Source organism: Castor canadensis, chromosome 11 (assembly GCF_047511655.1).
Source record: "Castor canadensis chromosome 11, mCasCan1.hap1v2, whole genome shotgun sequence".
In the NCBI taxonomy this organism is placed as follows: Eukaryota; Metazoa; Chordata; class Mammalia; order Rodentia; family Castoridae; genus Castor; species Castor canadensis.
In genome coordinates this window covers 1,904,174-1,926,207 of record NC_133396.1, presented here as the reverse complement: position 1 = coordinate 1,926,207, position 22,034 = coordinate 1,904,174, and the positions used below count along the sequence as shown (strand labels likewise).

The 22,034-nt window shown below is 53.6% G+C and overlaps 1 protein-coding gene across 4 annotated transcripts in view; it reads left to right on the top strand.

Annotated features, from left to right (window-relative positions):
* Positions 1-382: 382 nt before the first annotated feature.
* The window catches only part of Baiap2 (BAR/IMD domain containing adaptor protein 2), a 72,719-nt gene continuing 51,067 nt past the window's right edge, over positions 383-22,034 (top strand). For all 4 annotated transcript variants that reach the window (XM_074044920.1, XM_074044923.1, XM_074044922.1 and 1 more), the window contains exons 1-3: positions 383-532; positions 15,867-15,942; positions 19,637-19,723. In XM_074044920.1, coding sequence (XP_073901021.1) covers positions 479-532; positions 15,867-15,942; positions 19,637-19,723 — 217 coding nt within the window. In that variant the 5' untranslated portion in view covers positions 383-478. The remainder of the gene's footprint in view (positions 533-15,866; positions 15,943-19,636; positions 19,724-22,034) is intronic.

The window sequence follows — 22,034 nt, the reverse complement described above, 5'->3', positions numbered from 1 at the left end:
CTCCGTGCCCGCCCCCGCTCCCCGCCCCCAGCCCGGCTGTCTCCCGAGCCCCCTCAGGCTGCCCCCGGGCCCCAGCCCGCGCCGCGCCTCCGCCTTCTCCCCCGGATCGACCCCGCCGCCGGCCAATCGCCGTCTAGAGCTGGCCTCCGGGCCCCGCCCCTGATCCCGCCCATCGGCCCCCGCCTCCGGAACCCACCAATGGGAAGGGCGGCGCAGGAGCGGGCCTGGCGGTTGCCTAGCAGCGGCGGGGCTGGGCGGGGGCGGACGGCCGGGGGCGGTGATCCGGACGGGCGGGGGCGGGGCCAGGGGGCGGAGCCAAGGGGGAGGCGTGGCCTCAAGCGACTATAAAAGCGGCCGCTGCCTGCCGCCGCACTCCGTGGTTCTGGTTCGCGCGCCTGCCCATCTTCTTACCTTGCTGCCGCTGCCGCCGCCACCCGCACCCCCGCTTCGGTCTGTGGTGCAGTGGGGACCCAGGACCATGTCGCTGTCACGCTCAGAAGAGATGCACCGGCTCACGGAAAATGTCTACAAGGTGAGTCTACAGCGCCGGGCTGAGTCCGCTCCGGTTGCACTCAAGCCCGAGCAGGACAGCCCCTGTGGCCGAATGGCCGGGGCCCTCTGGGGTCTTTCTGCCCCGGCCTTGGAGTGCAGGCGTGGTGAGCCAGCGCTAGCTGCTCACAGGTGGCCGCGCCCGCCCAGTGTCCCTCGGCTCGCCGCGGAGCGCGCCGCCCCCCCAGCCTGGGGAGGCGCCCCCACCCCGACGGCGCTTCTCGGCCCCCGCGCGCCCTCGGTGCACCCGCCCTGGCGTCGGGGAGGACTGAGCCACGCTGGGCCTGGGGAGCTCTCGGACCCCCTCCGGACCGCTGCAGACCGGAGTGAAGCCGGGGGCGGCGTGGGGGCTGCAGGCTGCCGCGGCCCGTTGCCCTGTGCTCGGTTGGCGCGGCGGCACCGTGGGGCTCTTCCAGGCGCGGTTATGCCAGCCTTTGGACACTTTCTTCTCAACAGGCTTTCCCTTTACACAACTCCTCGGGTGTTAATGGACGTGGCCCAAGGTGGGAGGTCGAGCGCGGGCAGCTTGGACAGATAATCCGTCATCTTATGTAACCGCGGAGGGAGAAGACTAATTGTGTAGGAGGCTGACGCGCCTGCTTTTGCTTCTGATATGTGTGAAGAGTCGCATTCACATCCTCATCTGTGAAATGACAGTTTCCCATCTAAGAACCGCAGAGCCCCCTGGAAGCCTCTCCGCCTCCCTGCCGTCTTGTCATATTTATGTCTTGTGTACAGATGGACAGGCACTTGGTTTTCTGTTTCTTCATCTGTTCTCAGTTCTGACCCTCCAACCCCAAGAACACAGCCCCGGACTCACGGATGGCATCAAGCCCACTGCAGTTCCCCAGGGGTATTTTCTCGAGAGAGATCCCTGCCCTGGCCGGTCTACGGCGGTCCTCTTACAAAGACGGGCTTTATTTCAAAACTGTGTCTGAAGGTTAAGTGAAAGGCTAGCGATTAGAGTGGCGGGTATTTACATGCAGTTGCTGGTTCATGGCTACTGAATGGGATTGTGACCCACTCTTAGAGCAACAGTTTCTAATTGTGTTAACCAGCCATGGCTGGGCCTTCTTAGTCAGTGGCCTGTGAAACCCTCTTAGCTTCTGGGGCTGCCAACAGCCAGATGGAGGCTTTTGGGATAGCCCCTTTGGCTTCAGCTGGAGTCCAGGGGGCAGATTATACTTTAATGCGGCTTTTAATAAAGGCTTTAAAGTTGCAGCTACGTGGGTCTGGAGGAATCCTTAAGGGTGGTTGGTGGGAGTGTGGGTGGTAAAGCGACTCTGAAGCCATGTTAGAGCTACTGGTAAACAGGATTCCGAACAGCCTTTAGGGTTTTTATGTTTGGTGTCACGTAGAATTCGTGGCATATGTTTCTGGTCTTGCTGCTCTGGAAGCACATGCTGTCAAGGGAGGGAGGTTTATTAAATTATTAGTCATTAGTTCCATTACTATTTGCTTTTTATTGCGGGGGGGTGGGGTGGGGAAGAGAAGTGCTGGTCCCAGTCATTTTTCCCTGCTTCTACACCGAAACCATTATACAGGAATTCTAGTGGTGAGAAGATGTAGGCTGTGAGGGTAGCTTTGCTCTGGGGAATCCCATGGTCGTCCTTAATACAAGTCATCACTGGGCAGTCAGCCTGCAGTTGCAGCTTCTGGGCTTCACTCACACGCAGCTGTAATTCATCTGGATGTCTGTCCAGTGAAATCTGTTGCAGTGGCAGGAAAACTATCAGAAACAGGGTGCAGGGGGACTGTTAGCTCCTCTGGCTGCAGCCCAGCAGGTTTAGGGCTCACACTAAACATACAGGTTCTGTGTTTTGTATTCGGCGGGCCAGTGGTTGGTGCATTCCCCATGGGAAGGTGTGGAGATGAGCTCTCGACAGGATTTTGCAGGGTTGGACACAAACAGGCTGTAGATGTTTGAAGGGCTGTTTCACCCTGGGGCCACTTCTGTCCTAGTGATGGCTTGACGGCTGCTGCACAGCAGGTTTAGTTTTGTAGGCAGGTGGCTCTTGCTACCCTGTGGGGGCCTGACTGCTGAGTCTTCAAATCCTGTGCTCTGTTCCCTTTTGTATGTTGTCACTGGGGAGCCCACGGTACTGCAGCAGTGCCAGTGCAGGTTGGGCAGCTTTGGTATGTTGGCCAGGTAAAAACTCACCCACACGGAGGCACAGTCAGGAGACAGCCAAAGCCACCAGTGTGCAGATCAGGGCTGGTTGAGCCAGTCCAGGCACTGCCGTGCTGTCTCCTCCTGCGACCAGGCTGCCTCTGGGTCCCTGTTAGGGGAGCTCCTGTGCCCACTTGGCGCTTGCAGAAGTGCTGGCAGTGCCTTTTGGAAAGGCAGGGATGTGGCCCTGCTTAGTGTCACCCTGCGATGTAGCTCAGCCGTTTGCTTTGGCCCTTGCATTGCCTCAACTGTAGTTCTGAGTGGTGTTTGCCTTGGCAAAGAGGTACATTTGTCCTTGGCCCTGTTGATTAAAAATTCAAGAATAAAATGTACAGTTTTGATTTTTCCTCCTGGAAGAATCTGTAACGCAGACTTTGACCTCTTTCCTGGTAGCTCAGTTCCCTTGGGAGCTGTGTCCTTGGGGAATTTCATGGAAGATGAAGAGGAGAAAAACAGGACAGCTGGGAACTCACCCTTGGACCCTCTGGCTTTACAGGGGAGGGAACAGTGAGGCCAGAAAGGTCCCTCCCTCCATTCACAGGAGGCAAAACCTGGAGCTGGACCTGTGTCCACCTGGCTAGCCTTCTGGATCCAGAGATCCAGGAGTACTGGAGGGTGGGGCTACTGCCCCCAGATGACTGACTGTTCAGTTCAGAATGAAGGCAGTCTAGCCAAGTGTGGTGGTATACAACTGTAATCCCAGATACTCAGAAGGCAGAGGTAAGAAGATTTCAAATTCAGGGCCAGCCCAGGCAAAGTTAGAGGCTATATCTCAAAAACAAAATGAAAGCAAAAGGGCTAGGCGGGTGACTTAAGTGATAGAGTGCTTGCCTAGCAAGCATGAGGCCCCTAGGTTGAATCCCAATACCACAGGAGAGAAAAGGAAAAAAAAAAAAAGCAAGGCAGCCTGAAACCTAGGGGCCACCATAGGGGACCCTCCAAGTATTTCGTATGCAGAAGGGGCCTCTTGAGCAACTGTCTGAGTTTCCTGGTAGGGCCAAGAAAGAAGATCAGGTTGACTTTTTCTCATGGTGTTGTATCCTAAGAGAAGCGCTGGCTCTCTGGTAACCCCATGACCCTATGGCCAGTGACTCCAGCACTTTGTCTAGGAACAGTACCATGAGCCTCGCAGAATGCAGTGAGGTAGGAGAGCAGCCTAGAAGAGGCAAGTCCCCATATGGTTATTGGTGTGTGTGGCCCCAGGGCCTTGGATCACTGTGGTCAAGCTGGTCACCAAAGGCTGTCTGATCATCCTCCTCACCCTGGAGCTGTCTGCTGGAAGCTGGCCTAGCTGTGCTGTATCCATTCTGTGAAGATCACAGATGCCAGAGGTCCCTAGAGTCAACTGGGTTTGCTGCCTGTGGTGTGGCTGGCGAGGGCTGGTCCAGGCGGAGAGTATCTGGTGCTGGAGGACAAAGGCCTTCCACCATTCCTACCCAACCCTACCCACTTCCCCAGGAGGGTGTTGTGGGCTGCAGGAAGCATGGGACCCCCCAGAGCCCTGCTGCTGACCTCAGACACAGCGAGGTTCCTTCTCTCTCTCTCTCTTTTTTTTTTTTTTTTTAAGAAGTACAGGCCATAGCTGGGCACCAGTGGCTCACACCTGTAATCCCAGATACTCAAGAGGCAGAGACCAGGAGGACTGCTATTTGAAGCTACCTGGGCAAATAGTTCATGAGACCCTATCTAAAAAATACCTAGCACAAAAAGGGCTAGCAGAGTGGCTTAAGGTAAAGTCCCTGAGCTCAAGCTCCAGCAACCCTACCCCCCTCAAAAAAAAAAGTGCAGGGCAGGGCTGGCAGAGTGACTCAAGCGGTAGAGAGCCTGCCTCGAAAGCGTGAGGCCCTGAGTTCAGATCCCAGTACCCCCACCCAAAAATAAAGCAGGGTTCCATAGAGATAGTGAAGTGGGGTCTCTGACAGTGACTAATGTGGCAGTGGAGCTGCCTGTGTGGAGAACAAACTAGGTGCATCTCTGCTGAGGAGGAGAGAAGTTGCAGTGCCACGCTGCATTCTGTGTGTGCATTTGTGGGGGGTGGGGAGGGTGGTTGTGGGATGTTTTGTGTTTATTTTAGAGGTGCTTCCAGCTGGTCCCTCAGATACCATCTTGGATGGACTCATCTACAACCCCCTGCCCTTGAACACCTTCCGTCATGTCGCAGACCTTCCCCGTTACCGGCAGTGAGACTGTTCACATCTTGTGCCTCTTGTACGATGCCAGTGTAGCAAAGGGCAGCTTTCTGTCACACTGAACTCTGAGCTGGACAGATTCTATCCTGTCCCCAGGCTGTGTCTTGTAGGTCACAGCTCTTCTGTGGGCTCAGAAGGCACCTGGTGTCTGATACATTGTTGCCTATGGTCATTGTTTGCTTGTGGATGTGACCAGGCAGTTCCAGGGGCACCTGGGGCTCTGGACATGGTAGAAAGCTGTGGAATCCTGGCTGGGTTAGTAGAGTACTCGCCTATGCCTGCCATCCTAGGGGGTCTTGGCTTGGGCATGTGTCTTTGTTAAGGTGGTCGGCTTGACTTGGTGGAATGGACTAACTAAACTTGAGGTCAGATTGAAGGCTGGGGCTGCTCAAGAGCCACTGTTTTTTAGGGCTGGAGTAGTCGCTCAAGTGGTAGAGAGCCTGCCTACCTGAGTTCAAACCCCAGTACTGCAAAAAAAAAAAAAAAAAAAAGCCACTGTTTTGGGGTAAGGGAAATGGCAGCTTGGTGCTGTTGGGAGCTGTGCTCTTGTGCTCTCATGACTTTGGGCTGAAGCTTCCAAAGGTGGGGGCTGGGAGGGCTGGCTGGGCCCTACCCCTTGGCCACAGGCAGCACGATCTAGCAGGGGAGGGCTGTCATGTGGCTTGCCTGCTGAGCAGATGGGTGACATCCCCTCTTCTAAGCATGAGGAAGCAGGCTGGCAGGGATGCTAAGGTCCAACCCACCTTTCTCCTTGGTTAGCAGATCTGGGCCCTGCTGGGGTGCAGCCACATGTCACTAGGGGAGCAGTGGGAGGTGGCAGGGCTGGCCCACACTGTGTGTTCCTTCCCTGCCTCTCCTGGCCTTTTCTCTGCCCTAGATGGCCTTGCCCATGACTGTCATTGTGGAGTGGAGACACCTGGACAGTTGACTAGTGTGGGGGTCCCTTGGACTGCTACAATACCCACTGTATTTCTTGGCTCTAGTGTACCTATCTAGGGCCCACCCCAGGTTACCTTCTCAGCCTCTGTCCCAGCAGTTTTCTTTGAGGCCTTGTGGTGAGTCTATTCTCCCTGGAAGCCCTATGCTCAGGGCGTTAGGTGGCTGTCAGCCTCCCCCACACGGCACAGCACTACCGTCCGATCTGCTGCCTGTGCCTGGAGTAATTACAGATGGGAGTGGACCAAGTTGGCACCTTCCTCCAGCTTCCTGTCCCCCCTGCCCCCTCTGAGTCATTATTGGCCCCTGATTGTGTGTATGCAGCTGCAAGATGACTGAGGGGCCTCAACCCCGAGGTTGGGGGGGGCAGGAGAGATCAAGGGACACAGCTGTACCCCTGAATTGTGTGCTGGGTGGCTCCAGCTCACAGGCCCTCAGGGAGGTTGAATGGCTGTCTCATAACTGAAATTCCTTCCTCCCCATGGGATGCCTTCCCGAAACCCAGGTTGGAAATTTAGGACCCATTTGGCTCTGTGACTGGAGTGATTACTCACTGTAGTATCCAGGCTGTGATAGGGATCACTCAGTGCTTGGGGATGAGTGAATTCTGCTTCTGGTTTCTGGACAGGGCATGCTGGACTCACTGGTTTTGCCATGGATCTCTTTCTGCGGCCCTCAGCTCTAGAAGCAGGTGGCCCAGCTGTCCAGGGTTTCCTGGAGGGGGTGGCCCGGTATGGGACTGGCCAAGGTGTTATTGAGAAATGTTTTGTCCTGTGTTCTGGGGACTCCTTTAGGTTGGGCTGTTGCCAGGGGGACAAGAGTGGCCCAGAGTGACATGTGCAGAGATGGGAAGGCAGGGCACAAGCTGGTAGTTTCCAAGGGGTCATCTCAGGAGCCTAGGGCAGGCTGAGGCTCTGCACCTGTGTGGGCCCTCTGTGGCTGGGCTGCTGCTGCTATGGGTAAGAAGCATACTCTTCCTGTTGGAGTACAGTCAGGGCTTGATGCCACAACACTCCCTGAGGTAGCCCTGCTCCCCTTGCTTCTTCCTTCCAACCTGCCCTATTGGAGCCTCCTTTGCCTGCTCCATTTGCATTGCTAGCATGCCTTGGAAAATCCTATCTGGTTTTTGGACTTCCTATAGGGGGTGCCAGAAGAAGCCTTGCCTGGCCTTTCTCTCCTTTGCCCTGACTGTGTGACCTTGGCCAAATCTTGCCCCCTGGGTATGACCAGCAGGGTGATTCTGGGATCCCTGGGGGTTCCAGGGCTTGGTAAAGCCAGTCTTTGTTTTGTTTGTTTTGGTGGTGCTGGGGATTGAACCCAGGGCTTTGCACATGCCAGGCAAACACTACCACTGAGCTGTATCCCTAGGCAAGAGAGGCCAGAGATGAGGGCCTGGGACTCTGTCCCCTCTTGTGGGAAAGTGGGTGTGAGAAGTTCTGCTTGTCATACTTTCCAGCCCAGATGCCAGAGCCCAGAGATGGTACAGACCCCAGGAGGAAAGTGAGAGTGCTATCTTTTGGCTTAGGCTCTTTATTTTATGCTTGCTTGCTGGAATAGTTATTTTAGAATTATTTAGAGGTTTGGAGTATAGCTCAGTGGTGGAGTGCTTATCTAGCATGCACGTGACTCTGGGTTCCAACCCCTGTACCAGCAAAAACAACAACAAAAAAATTATTTAGACAGATTAAAAGATATGATTCTTCCAAAACTTCTTTGCATTTGGAATCAGACTGATGAACTACATTTTTAGCTCAGGAAGTATCTTCCAAAGCCTTCCAATACCTGTTCTGCCATTTTTGTTACTGGCATTTGCTTGACCAACATAAGGTTTCAGATGGTAGCCAGGTCTCCTCTTCCTTCTTTAAGTGGTCCTTTATTGGTTTGTGGACTGAAATGTCCAATCATGCTAGGGGACAGTCACCATGCTGAGTGACCCATGTGTATCCTGGCTGCTGCTTGTAACAGTGCAGAGACTGTAGGATTCAGGGGTCACACAGGTGTCTTACAGGGAAGGAAATCTATATCTTGACATAGGGATGGGGGTGGGATGGTTGGGGAGGTATGATTGGTGTTTTGTCCAGGAGGAGCCATGTGAGGTCAGGGTGGAACCTGCTCAAAGCCTTGGAGAGCCACCTTGCTTCCAAGCAGGACTTTTACACTAAGGAGGTGTGCTGGAGACCGAGGCCGCTACCTGACATGGAGCTGGTCTGGGCTTCCACTGCACATGGTGTCCCTCTGAGCCTGAGGTAGAGACCAGTTGAGCCATGTCTGCCCTTGCTGACCATCTCAGGTAGAAGAGGCCTGCTGTCACCACCTTCATCTATTGCCATGAAAGCCCATCCTGTCTTTGGACTGGGAATCCAGAGGCCTTGATGGCTTTGGGGTGGGACTGGGGAGCTGGGAGCCCTAGCCCCATCCTAGGAGGGGGCTGTGGACTCAGGTGCCTGGGCCTGGCACCACTCTCTCACATGGCTCTGTGTTGGGGGAGGCAAAACATCCACTGATGGGGGAGCTCAGGCTTTGTAGCCTGGGGATTATCTTGGGTGCCCTCCCGCTGCTTGCACCAGGCTTGGTGCCAGGAATTCTGCGTGCATGGTCTTGTTTATCCTCATGCCTGCTTCCTGGGGGCAGTCCTAAGCACCCCAGAGACGCCTCTGTGGAGTGAAATAGCTTGTCAACTCCATCAGCTTGGTAGGAGGAGGCTGAGCTGGGTTTTGAATCAGATCTAGCTCCAGGCTCTGGCTTTTCTGCTGATCAGGAGTCTGTAGGATTTCGGACAGTCCTGTGCCACCACTTTCTCATCAGTAGTTCTGCGAAATGATAGACTGTTTCCTGGTGTGTACCATATGGGATAGCAGTGACAAGGGCCATCAGCCCATGGAGTGGAAGGCTCTGTGGAGAGCCAGTCTGGTGGGACCAGGCATTGAGGGGCTGGTGTTCCTGTCTGTGGCCACAGCTCTTGGCCCAGCATAAAGTCAGTGGGAGGAGTGACAGTCCCAGAGCATTCCACAGCTGCCTCCCAGCTCACTCATCGCTAGTTTCTCTTCTAGCAGTGAGCCAGCCCTAGGAGACCCAGCCAGTGCTCACAGGGAGAAGGACAGTCCAGCGAGTAGCCTTGGATGTTCTTAGAGCCAGGCAGTCACTAGAGCTCATCTGTAATCAGTAGTAATGAGAGAACTGACAGCTTCTCCATACAGTGGGGATGACCCAGCGCCAGCCAGCTCAGGCTGACACAGCACCCTGGATTGGTGACATAATGGGACATTTGTTCTCTCAGTCCTGGAGGATAGATGTCCAAGATCAGGGCGTGGGCAGGGAGGTCCTCCTGAGGCCTCTCTCTGTGTCTTGCAGATGAACCCTACCTTGCTGTGTTCTCACATAGTCATCCCTCTGCGTGTGTCTGTGCCGGACGTCCTCATCCTATAAGGACACCAGTTAGATCCCATAATAGTGAACTTGTTTCACGCTAATGACCTCTTTAAAGACCCCACTTCCAGATACAGGCACGGGGTGCTGGGGGCCAGGGCTATATGACTTGGGAGTGACACACCTCAGATCACTGTACCCTCTGTCCCAGGGTGGAGGGTCCATCGGCTGCCATTGTGCGGGAAGTGTTGTCCTGGGTGCTTGCTGTCTTTATGGTGGTGGTCTGTCTTTCCAGGCCAATTGTATTTCAGGTTCTGTCCAACTTAATCATAACTGCAGTCCTTAGTTTATGACACTGCCATTCTGGGGGTCCATGCTGTGATGTCACACAGTGACGGGCCTTGGAATGTCTCTTCAGCTTAGTGCTCAACCACAGATGAATGCAGTTTGAACATGTACCTCCATCCAGGCTGGATATCCCGTGATGGGTTCTGTGATCTAGATCAGGCTAGCTGGACACTGGGGGTACATATGAGTTCTGGTGGGGGGCTGTGTTCCCATGAAGGTTGGGATGGGCAGGACGTGCCTGTTGGACAGGAAGGACGTGGCCAGACTGTTTGGTCCCATGTCCGGCTCCTGGTGCCACGTGGCTTCTGACTGATGGGTGTTGTCTATTTCCTGTGGGAGTGGCTGTCACAGTGGGACAATGGTGCAGACCTGGCTTCCGGCTCCTGGAGCCCACCAGCCCAGCCCCTCCAGCACACGTCGGTGGGGGGTGGGGCTTCTGTGTGGGGCCTGGGCCAAGGCGCCTGCCATGCAAACTCAGGTGTGGCTTTTGTCCTTGGGGATCTCTGCCAGGTCATTAGTTCTTTCATTAGTGATTCCAGAGACCCCAGGAAAAAACTGGGTTTGGGGACTCAGGTGTCAAAGGCCTGTGACAGGAGAATTGGTATTGGGAGCTCAGGGGCTCTGTGAGCCTGGGTTATGCATGTGAAGCCTGCCTCAGTGACCCTTCCTGCCTGGATGTACAGAAATCCTGGCCCCAGAGTTGACTGAAATGTCTTTTGAGGGAGTCATTTTGTCATTTTTAGTCGAGGCTTTTCTGTGACCATAGGAGGTCCCTTTTCTGGGGCTTCCTGTCCCTGGCTGGTGGGGGCATGCAGAGGTTCTTGGAAGGAGGTACTGCCTGCCCTCTGGCCCTCCTGGTGAGGAGGCTACCTTGCTCTCTACTGTCACGTTGAGGCATCCTGCCAAAGACAGAGGAAGTCTCTATTACTTTTGGCAACTTCTCCGGGGCAGCCACCAGAGCTGAGAACTAGAACCACTGCATCACAGCAGAATGGTCTCTGCCTAGGCCTGCTGGAGCCCATAGGTATGGTATGGGGTTCATCTCTGCCACCCTTCAGGTCCTCCCTTCAGCTCCTGGAAGGTACTGGGCTCTACCCCTCCACCCATCCATCCACGATCTCTGCAGCTACCTGCCTATCTTTCTTGGGGGGTGCTGAAGCTGGCTCTGTGAGCCTGGTGGCCCCCTGACCACACCTCCCTTGGAGCAAGGATCTCAGCCTTCTCTGTTCTGGAGTAGGCCTGGCTTCTCTACCTACACTACAAAAAGGCGTTATTTCCTGAAGTTCCACCCTCAGCAGAGTGCTGGTACATTGTCTGGGTGCCCATGGGGGCGGGGGTGCTCAGAGCAGTTTGCCCACAGTGGGCTTCCTTCTGTTCTGGGTGGAGACGCCTGTCCCTATTCCTCTCAGGAGCTGGGAGCCTGTCCCAGGACCAAGCCTTCATACTCACATTCTCACCCCAAAGGGCCTTTCCTGTCCAAAGCTTGAGGCTGAAATTAACATCAACAAATTCCAACCTTCTCAACTCTAACCAAGCAGGCTCAGGGTGTGCCTCCTCCAGGCAGCCTTTCTATGCTCACTGAGCTCTTAGAATTGGTTTGATTTCTTTAAGAGGATCCCTTAGTTTTAGAGGGAGCGAAAACTCTCCATCCCCACATTCCCCCCAATAACCACATAATTCCTCTTGTACCGTTATCAGGGTCCTGAGCCCATCAGTGCTTTTTATAGGGACTCCTAGGCTGGACTTCATTGATCCCCGTGTGTCTACAGCACCATCCCATCCACCCACCCTTCCCTGTGAGTCTGGTGTGTTGGACAGGGTACCACTGGGTAAGCATGGATGCTTTGGGGTCCCCTATTGCCTTGGGGTGGCACCATAGTGGACATGGGGAGCCTCCACTCGGGCTGCAAAGCTGACTCTTGTTTCTGCTGAGTCCCACAGTGGTGGGAGGCGAGGGGCACCATGGAGGGAAGCTGGAACCAGTGTTCGCTAGAAGCAAGTGGGAACAGACACACAGGCCGCCCTGAGCATTGTCCCTGGCTCAGAGCAGGAGCAGGCTGCCTTACCCCTCACTTGTCTTTTTGACACTGCTGGAATGGGACTTCCTGAGGGATGACACAGTGCAGAGGGAGAGCTGAGTTTGTCTTTTCAGATGGCCTAGAGCTGACACCAACACTTGGCTCCACCAGGTAGACAGATTCCCTCCAAGCCTCACTTTGTCCATCTGCAAAATGGGACAGTGATCCTCGTGGGTGGCCTGGGTGAGAATCAGGGTAGGAGGCATTCCCAGACAGCCAGGGGAGCTTCAGTGTTTTCTTTCTCTTCATACAGATAGGAAATGTGGTCTAGTTTGGCTGTATATGCAGGTAGCACACACACACATAGGTACACATGGATGCACATACACAGGGATGCAGTCAGATACCCCTGCCCTGTCCTTTGCTGGCAGTGCTCGAGAGAGGAGCAGGAACCAGGAACCAGGACCGAGGAGTGGACAGAACCCTGAGCTGGCAGCCAATAGACCTGGGTATAGGAGCCAGAGGGATAAAGTCCCTTGGTGGACCTCCTTTCTATAAATAACCAAGACCTCTCAAATAAGGGGCGGGGGGGGGGGGGGGAGGGAGGGGGGGGCGGGAAGATGAGTGGTCTGTTGTACTTTGTCCTTGCTAGTCTAGCAGACTGTCACTTTCCAGGCTGACCAGAAATATCCAGGAGCTGCCAAGCAGACAGGCTCCCAGGGCATAGACTGTCCTATGCCTAGGAACAGTCACCTATCCGTCTGATGGACTCAACCCTTTCCTTTTGCTCCTGCAGGAAGGCATAGCCATAGCTGGAGTAGCTGGGGGTTCCTGCCACAGAAACACATTGGGTCTGGATTCTTCTGGCTCCAAGGCTGCAGGGCACCCTGCTTTGTGAGAGTCCTGGCAAGGGGTTAGGTGAACTCTGAGTATCCCCCAGCCCTTTTTGTGGCATGTGTTCTCTGGGGCTGAAGTCTCCCATGTCCAGTTCATAGCCCCAACAGACACTTAAGAGCCTCACCTGGCATGCAAAAGGTGTTTCGTAATAAATACTAAACAAGCAAGTGAATAAGTAAAAGAATGTTGGAGCTAGATATAGTTCTCGGCCCCGGAAAGTTACCCAAGGAACCACCCTGCAGTGGTTTGGAGTATGAAGGATGCATCGCCCCTTCTCAGTAGGTGTGATTCTGTCCTGGCTTGGGTGCTTCAGGGAGCCCTCTGCACCTAACAGGATGCCTTGAGTTTCACTCCAGGCTTGAGGACTGCAGTTCAGGCCTCTATGTGGTCAGCAGACTTCAGGGAGGCTCTTCCACAGAGATCAAGTTTATCTTTTCAAGGTCAAGGTTCTTCCTCCTGGGCCTCTGCTTTTCACTCTTGTGCCTTTGGGGTTGATAAGGAAAGCTACTCCCTCCCCCTTTACAGTAAACAGGCCCCTTCCCCCAGTGTTTGGGCTCCCTGCATTCCTGGCAGAGTCTCACTGAATCTTGGGCTTATTCCCTCACCTGGGAAAAGGTGACTAATGGCTGGTCTAGAGTGAGCAGACCTAAGTATACCCCACAGAGGGGCTGTGTACAGCTATATGAGGTGGGGAGGGGCAGGAACTACTCCATAGTGTGGGGTAGGTTTGGACCCAACTTGGTGTTCTTATGGGGGTGACCTGGCCCCACCGTGTCAGAATGGCTTCTGCGTGAGCCCTAGAATGATGTAATGGACTTGAGCTCAGAGAGACTCTTCCCTATCCACTAGAGATGGAATTCCCACAAGAGGAACTTGTCTCCCCACAGAGTCTGGGTCCCTCCCATGGTTGCTGGGAGATGGAGTGACCTGGAGGAGAGCTGTGGTATTGGCCAGGAGCAGGGAGGTCCATTGTTCCTGCCAGGGTCAGGAATTGGTGCACAGAGCTGGAGGAAGGCACTGGCTGGCCCTTCACAACCAGGACAGGCCTCATCAGAGTGTCAGCTCGTGGTATTCACACCTCTGCCATCACCCCCAGGCTGAGACAGCAGCACCTGTGTATCTTGGCTGGCCAGCCCCTCTGGGGCAGATGGCTCTGGCTGAGCCCAGGTGGCCTGGCTGGCACTCCAGCACCCACACTGCCCTGCCTATTAGCTTTTGCATTCCTCGGGGGTGAGCTCAGCTGCTGTGCTAAGGAAGTGAAACCTCTCAGCTCTCTGTGTCACACAGGGGGTATGACAGGTGCCTGGGTGGCTCCTGGCATTTCTCCTGACATTCGGATGTTATGGAGATCAGAGGACTGATCCCTGGCTGAGCCCTGGGGGCTGTGGTCCTGGAGCCAAGCTCTCCGGGATCTTGTGAACAAGGGGTCCATTCTCAGACCAGTGTCAGTCATGAGAAGTAAGAAGGATCTCATGCTGCAGTCAGTACATACATACATGCAGCCACCCAAACATGCATATACACATGTGAACACACAAGCACATCCTACCATTCCTGGGTCCAGAGGGCAGTTAGAATGCACTGCTGAGAGCTAAACATGTCTACCCCAGATGGTGTGCAGAACAGGAAACAGCCCTGGCTGGAGACTCCCTCCTCCCTCATCCTCTTTTTTAGTGTCTGTTTTTTGAGATAGTGTCTCACTGTGTAGCCCAGGCTGGCCTCGAAGTCAAGACCCTCCTGCATCTGCCTCCCAAGTGCTGGGATTACAGGTGTCGGCCCAGCCTTGCTTCTCTTCTTATTCAGAGGGTTGAGCAGCCTCCTGAGTTTCCTCCCAGCTTGCACCCAGGTCCTTGGCTAAAGGCTGTGCAGCCAGAGGGGACCTTTTCGATGTGGTCCACTTGGCTCTGCCCAGACCCTCCCCAGCTTCCTATCCTACCTCTGGGACCTCACCACCCTCACTTTCTCTCCTGTCACCTCCTGCACTTGCTCTGGTTTGGGTCCTTTGCACTGCTCAGGCCTGGCTGTCAACTCTCCTATGGCCGTGACCATGTCCCTACCTGTGTCCTGCTCTGCCACTGACTCCTCCATTCCCTCATCTACCAGAGCCCCTTCCTGCCTTTCCTCCAGAGAGGCTGGCTCTGTGGAATGGAACTTTGTCCAGCTGGGTAGCTAATGCATCCCTACCTGCACATGGGTTCTGGGATAGCAAGAGCAGGTGCCCATACCATGCTGTATCCAGAAAGGCAGGGCCACCAGCCCTGTGGACTTGGATGAGCAGTGTTACTGTCTGAAGTTCCCAGCCCTGGAAAGCCTCAAAAGCTGGGAGCACTCTTTAGAGGGACCAGTGAGTCCAGGCCACACATCAGAACTCAAGTCCTCATCCCCCAAGAGCATGGGTCTGATGCCCTGTCATGCCTCATGTCAAGCAGATGGAGCTCATCTCAAATAGTAGGTTTTGTGGAGTCAGGTCCCACGGTGGGCACTGCCATCAGTGTCCTTAAATGCACGTCTCATCTGCTGCGCTTGTTCCGCAGCCTAGGGTAGGAGTTGGGATGGGTTTGGCCTCACAAACCCACAGGTTGGGGTAGGTGGGTGGGGGCTCCACTGTCTCTCTCTTGTCTGTGGCAGAGCCAGGCGGCTTCCCTCCCTGATATCCTCAGGAAGGATCAGCTCACAGCAGGACAAACGACCGGAAGGCTGAGGACATGGCTGAGACAGGTTTTCTTTCAAGTTCCTCCCAGGGTCCTCCCTGGCTGGGGCTGGCTGTTGACAGTGGTGCATATTATGCTGGTAGAATTCTCACTTGGCTGCTGTTTGTGTGTGCCTGTTTTTACGCCTTGTAATTAAAACATTTATTTGGCCTTCCCGTGAAAATCTAATTTCTTGAGTCTAAGAACTGCCGATATTGGCACGGAGATAGTAGTCCAGAGCAAACAGCTCCAGAGCCTGGTGGATTATTCATGGCGTGGTGTTTGCAAATCAGGCTGTGGATGGCCTCTAATCAGAGCTGATGTTGGTAATTGATGTGTTGAGTTAGGGTTTTGGCATGGGGGGCGTTGCTGAGCATTTGTGTGTGGCTAGCGGGTGGCCTCCCTCTGGCTGCCCTGCCAGCTGCGTAGGCAACTCGGCACCCATGCAACCAGATGCCAGCCATGCGCTGCACAGCCCGGCCTTGCGAGGCCCCCCATTGCTCTGCAGATAACCTTTCGCATTTGGGGTGCATGTACATCCCTATGAAATGGATATAGCCCCTGTGGTCACTTGCTCAAGGACACTTGCAGGGGGCAGAGCTGGGATTTGAACTTGGGAAGCCAAGAGGTGATGCCCGTCCTGGACTTGCTGCACAGGCACGGTGGATAGTGTGGTGATGCCCCTCTCTCTCCTCTCTTCCAGACCATCATGGAGCAGTTCAACCCCAGCCTCCGCAACTTCATTGCCATGGGGAAGAACTACGAGAAAGCCCTCGCAGGTAAAGCTGGCCCAGCCATGGCACCCCCGTCCCTTGATTTAAGAGGGACTCTGCCCAGCCCCTGGGCTGTGGGTAGAGGCCACAGGTGTCTTTTGTTGCAGAAACAGAACCCCATGAGCTAAGTGGGGGTGTGGGTGCCTGTGAGCTCTGAATGTGTCCCTCCTGTCACAGTGACTATGCATCCTCATGCAGACTGCTCTTGTCTTGCGACTGTGGTGACAAGTAGGTGCCCATCTAAGGACGGGGGTATGAACATCTGTCTTCCAGAATCATCTGGAAACTGTAGGATTGGAGTAGGTTCCACAGCAGGCTTAGGTATGGGGCCTGTGGCCTCTCCCGGTTATGTGGATGCCCTATAGCTCCTGTGGATCCTGGCTGTGGGTGGCAGTGCTGGACCATTGGGCTCACAGGCTTCCTGAGAGCCCTCTCCCCCTGCCCAGTTCAGGGAAGCTGCTATGCCCACCATCGTTGGCTTCAGGTGCATCTGGTGTTTCTGCCCTGGTGGGACTGAGTCATGCTGTTTGGTTTGAGTCCCTCACTTCCTGGGCCCTGACCCTGGGTCTCCCTGCTCCCTTGACTATGTCTGTTAGGCAGGACTTGGGCTGTCACTAGCTGCAACGTCTTTATGATTTTTTTTTTTTTAATGTACTGGGGTTTGAGCTCAAGGCATACACCTTGAGCCACTCCACCAGCCCTTTTTTATGATGGGTTTTTTTTTTTTGAGATAGGGTCTTGTGAACTATTTGCCTGGCTGCTTCAATCCTCCTGATCTCTGCCTCCTGAGTAGCTAGGATTACAAGGAGTGCCCAGCTTGTTTTTTATTATTATTATTATTTAAATTTTATTTAAAAAATTTTTTACATTCCTATGATACTAAGGATTCAACCCAGGGCCTCAAGCATGCTAGGCAAGTGCTTGACCACTTGAGTCACACCCCAACCCATTTTTTTTTTTTATATGGTTTCACTGTAGAGCCCAGGCTGACCTCGAACTCTGGATCCTCCTGCCTCATCCTGCTGAGTGCTGAAATCACAGATGCATGCCATAACTCCCAGCTAACTGCAGCATCTTTATAAGTGAACCACCTTCTGCCCCCTGCAGGGAGGTCATTGTGTGTGTCCAAACACTCACTGCTTTCCTACCCTCTCCATAACTTGTTTGTGTAGTGGCCCCCATGTGTGGGGTGAAGTTTTGTCCAGTTTTGGGCTTCGAGTTAGAGGCAGTAAGGAGAGGGCTAGAGTTGATTAGCTTGTTCTTTTCTCCACCGTTTTCTGTGATCTCTTGGGACCAGAGCTCCTGACTGAGCCCTGGGCCTGTTCCTGACTGTAGCCTCTTGTCTGTCATCTCTCCAGGTGGGGTTGTCCACTCTCCAGCCACTGCCATGCCCACCTGATCACCCATCATGTCCAGTGTGGGAGCAGAGGGTCTTCCCACCTCTGAGGTGCAGGTCTACCAGGTCTCCTGCATGCCTTCTGCCCCTGAGTTCTCAGACCTTGGTTCTTACTTTTGATGGACTGATATGGGTGGGACTGACCCTGTTGGAGTGGCCTCTTTGGGACTGCAGGGGGAGAGGATTCCACAGTCCCCATCTGTTGGAGCCCACTGCATTCACCCACAGCCTCTGGGGGTGGCTTTTGTATTCTGTGTGGGCGTGAAGAAGATGAGGCACCTTCACACTGCCCTCTGTTTGCAACATGCACAAAAATGGTTCTGCAGCCAGTGTGCTACACAAGTCCCTGGTTGATACCCCAGGGAAGGCTGCATTCATCCCCACCCTCCCCTCTCTGTAGCCCTAAGCTCAGCAATGCAGCCCCAGGGACCTGTGGGGTCTCAGAGCATAGAAAGGCTACCTACCTGCTTTCTGCATGGGGATTCTGTCCCTTGGGAATTGTCTTAAGTAGCTATCCCCCCTCAGGCAGCAGAGAGCCAGCCTGCATGGGCTTCATGACACTGCAGATCCTAGGTTGTGCCAATGGCACCACCATCCAGGAGGAGCTCCTTGGGTTTGGTGTGCAAGTGGTGACAGTGTCGTTGCCCTCGTGGGAGAAGCTGTGTCTGTTGGCAACCCTGAAGTGATGCCTTGCTCACTTCTCATGTGGCCTAAGAAGAGCTGGCTTTGCCTCTCTCTGGATGCTGGAAGAGGCCTCTGAATGGAAGCAGGAAGGGGAGGTACAGCCCCAGATCTGGGTAAAGAAGGCTTCTGCCCTAGGCAACCCTGTTATCTCCAGTTACGTTGTGATCAGATTCTCCAAGCAAAACTGATTTCCAGGCCCTTTGAATGTGGCCAGTATTTTGCCTGCTCCTAGGCCAATCTGTGTGCACCACTACAGGAATTAGAAGTTCCAGGTTGGCTCCCCTCGCAGAGATGAGGACCAGTGATGCCTCCTTTCAAAGCCACCATTTGAGGGGCAATTGGTGACCTATAAACAATGAAAGGTTCTCTCTTCCCTTGCGTGGCTCTCCCTGGGGTCAGTGGAATTTTGTTTCCAGGTGTCCTGCATTCCAGATCTGGTGGAGGCTGGGGCTTGCCATCTCCTCCTCTTTGATTTGTGCCCTCCAGCTCTTTGATGCTCTGACAAGGGTTTCCTTTCAGGCCTTTCCGCCTCCCCTGTGGCTCCTCACGTGATTGTCATGGTTGTGTTTGGACAATCAGGAGGGTTACTTCCTCTTCCTGTTTTCTTTGATTGTCTCATGGAGGATTGAGCTCAGATATCCAAGCTACCAACACTAACTTCTGTTCTTTTGCTTTTCTTTCACTTATTTTAAGAAGCCCACCCCTCCTAGGCAGTAAGCAGAAGCTCTTCGGTCCTCTGGGGGGTGCAGTCTTGTGCCGCAGAACAAATTGTGTGTACTTAATTGAAAACTGTATAAATAAATTTGATCAAGTGCCCGGTTATGAGCCCCTAACTGGGTTCTGTAGAAAACAGATTAGAAATTGTAATTATGCCTCTGGAGGCTGCTCCCTGAGGCCCTGCTCTCCAGGCGTGCCTGCCTCGTCCTTCTGCAGCCTGAAGGGCAGGAAGGTAGGGCCCCTCCCTGGACGCAGGAGTTTGCTAGACACCCCAAGAGTTTGAGAGGATCCCACAAGACATGGGAGCAGCCCACACCTAGCTGCTCTTTGCACTGGGCTCTCCTAGACAGCAGCTTCTGGGTTGGCATGGGGAAGAATGAGCAGGCACTGAGCTTCCCACACCCGGATCACAGGTGCCTCTGACTTGCTTCGCTGCAGCAGGCCAGGCTGTGCCTTTAGTCTGTTTTTGTGCCATGGCACCTATTCCCACGAACAGTGGTTCCCTCTCTTCGAGTTTGGTTTGGGATGTGTGGGTAAATCAGTGGCTTCCTGCGTTCTGTGTTTACGGGGTTCTTACTCAGGGTCAGTTCTTTGTTTCCTGAAGCGTACTTGAAGCAGTGCTCCCTCCCCCTTGTCAAACAGCACGTGACAGGGCTCCATGCTCTGTGGTGTGACTTGAATAGCTCTGGACCTGCACGGTACACTGTGTTCTTACAAATAAAAGGAGCCCACATGATGAGAACGAAATAATATCAACAAAAAAGAGGGTAACAGCCAACCAGAAATGAAGTCAAGTGCTCCTTGCTTGTGTGTGTAGGGGTGGCCTCAGCTGTACGCCAGGTTGCTGTGGATCCTGTCCCATCCCTGTGATGGAAGTAACCACTCTCTCTTCTTCTCTCTCAGGTGTGACCTTCGCTGCCAAAGGCTATTTTGATGCCCTGGTGAAGATGGGGGAGCTAGCCAGTGAAAGCCAGGGCTCCAAGGAACTTGGTAAGACCCTCAGATGGACAGAAAGCCCCACGTCTCAGATGTACCCAGGCGGGGCTGGGCGCTGTCTTGTCATAGTCCTTCTGTTTGGAATCAGGTTTTACCTACATAAGTTTTTAAATGACAATAACCATCTGAGCTGGTAAGTGGTACCCGTGGCTGAAAGTAGGGTGCTTGGTAGCCTTGGGTGCTGCTTAGAGCTCACACTTGTGCGCTGTCTCCTCTGAAGAGCATGACTCAGGGATGAAGAGAGGCAGGCAAAACCACGTTTAATGGTGTTCAGGACATAGCTGAGTGGCAGACAGGGGAGACTGGTATGGGAAGTTAGACTGCAGTGATAGTGTTGACTGATGTGCTGAATGGATCCTGGAGTGAAAATGTGTGAAAAGGATGCAAACCCATGGATGGTGGCCATCTATTTTGCTTAAATGTGTCACATGTACACATACCCCACAGTAAAGGAGGAGACCCGGAAGCCTTAACAGGTAGAATTCCTAGGTGAATTGTTACTTCTTTTTGCTTTCCTATGGTTTTCAAGTGTTCTACAAAGAGTTCATATTACTAAGATCATCACGGGACACAAATGTGGAAGTCATGTTTCCATGGTCCTATTGATGGAGGGCGAGATATCATGTGGTTTGAGATTTCTGTTCCATCACAGGGATGCTGGGTCCGTGGCACACACCTGCGGCGGCCCAGCCTGCATTCATTTGCAACTCTCTGGTGGGCTGTGTTCAGCAGGCTGGCCTTGGGTCGCTGATAAAACCACTTGGATTCTTCCAGCCTCCAGGCACAGAGGACATGCTTTTGTTCTCTATGTCTGCAAAATCTGACATTCTAGGAGATGGTCCTCACCATGTGCAGCCAGCAAGGCCACTAGGCAGAGACACTCAGATGGAAGTCAATGAATGTGACATGTCAGGGTCAGGCTGGTGCTCTTCTCCTCTGTTCTGTTTCACTTCGGGAGTTGGTGGCTCCTTTCGCTAAAGGATCATATTGGCAGGTGGAGTGCTGAGTTTCTTTCTGTGTCCAACTCCCAGAAGCAGCCTCTGTCTGCACCCACTGTGGCTTGTGGGCAGAGATCCTGTACACACAGCTCTGCCTGCTCCCACATCTACTGTACCTCCTGACAGAAGTCAGGCTGTGGATGACAGGACTTTGCAGTCATCTCTACCACCCCCTCATTTGAGGACACCAAGGTCTACTGGGGTGTTTCTCTGGTCTCATGATTCCTGTGATCTTGAAATCACATGAGACTGCTGTGTTGACTGATAGAACCATGGGCAGAGGGGACCAGGCTGCTCATGGACATGACCTGTCTTAGTGGGATATCAGGGTGAGAAGTCCTCAGACAGTGGGCCAAGCTCATGTAGATGGTAGCTGTTGGCCATGTCACTCTCACCATTGCTGATGGCTCTAGAGAGAACCTCTTACTGTGCTGACTGGGATCCTAGAGCATCTGAGCCAGAGTCTGGGTCTGTAAAGTTTGGAGAAGGTACCCTCCCTTGCAGCCTGGCCTTCCCGGTGTATATCTGTGAAAGAGGCACTTTCTTGTCCTGTGCAAATTACCAGGTACCTTTTCCCTGTGCTATCATGAGGAAGTGAGGGTCTGCCCAAGAGAAATCCAGACCCTGGTGACCCTGCAGTGAGAGGTAGGTATGCCCAAGACCCTAGAGAAATTCTAGAACTTCCTGCTGGAGGGTTCTTGGGGTCTGTGAGGAACTGCAGGGCCAGGTGGGTAGCAGGGAAATGGGGCTTATGGCTCCAACTTGAATCAGGAAGCTGCTCTGTGTGTGTGTGTGTGTGTGTGTGTGTGTGTGTGTGTGTGTGTGTGTGTGTAGGGGGTCAGGGCTGGTTTTTTTTTTAAACGGTACTGGAATTTGAACTCACGGCCTTGCGATTGCTAAGCAGGCACTTCACCACCTGAGCCACACAGTCAATCCTTTTTGCTTTAGGTAATTTTCAAATTGGGTTTCACCATTTATGCCAAGACTGGCCTAAACCACAAATCCTCCTATTTACACTTCTTGCATAACTGGGATGACAGGTGTGTGCACCACACCCAGCTCTTATTGATTGAGATGGAGTTTTGAGAACTTTTGCCTGGGCTGGCCTGGAACCATGATCCTCCCAATCTGTGCTTCCTGAGTAACTAGGATTATAGGCATGAGCCACTGTGCCTGTCTTGTGTGGGTTTTTGAAATCTCTCCTGGCGGTGATGTGAATAGTGGAGTTCCTACTGTGTGAGATCATAGAGATGGCCAGCCAAATGCCAGTCTTGCTGAATTTTTTTTCCTTTCGGTAACAACTTTTG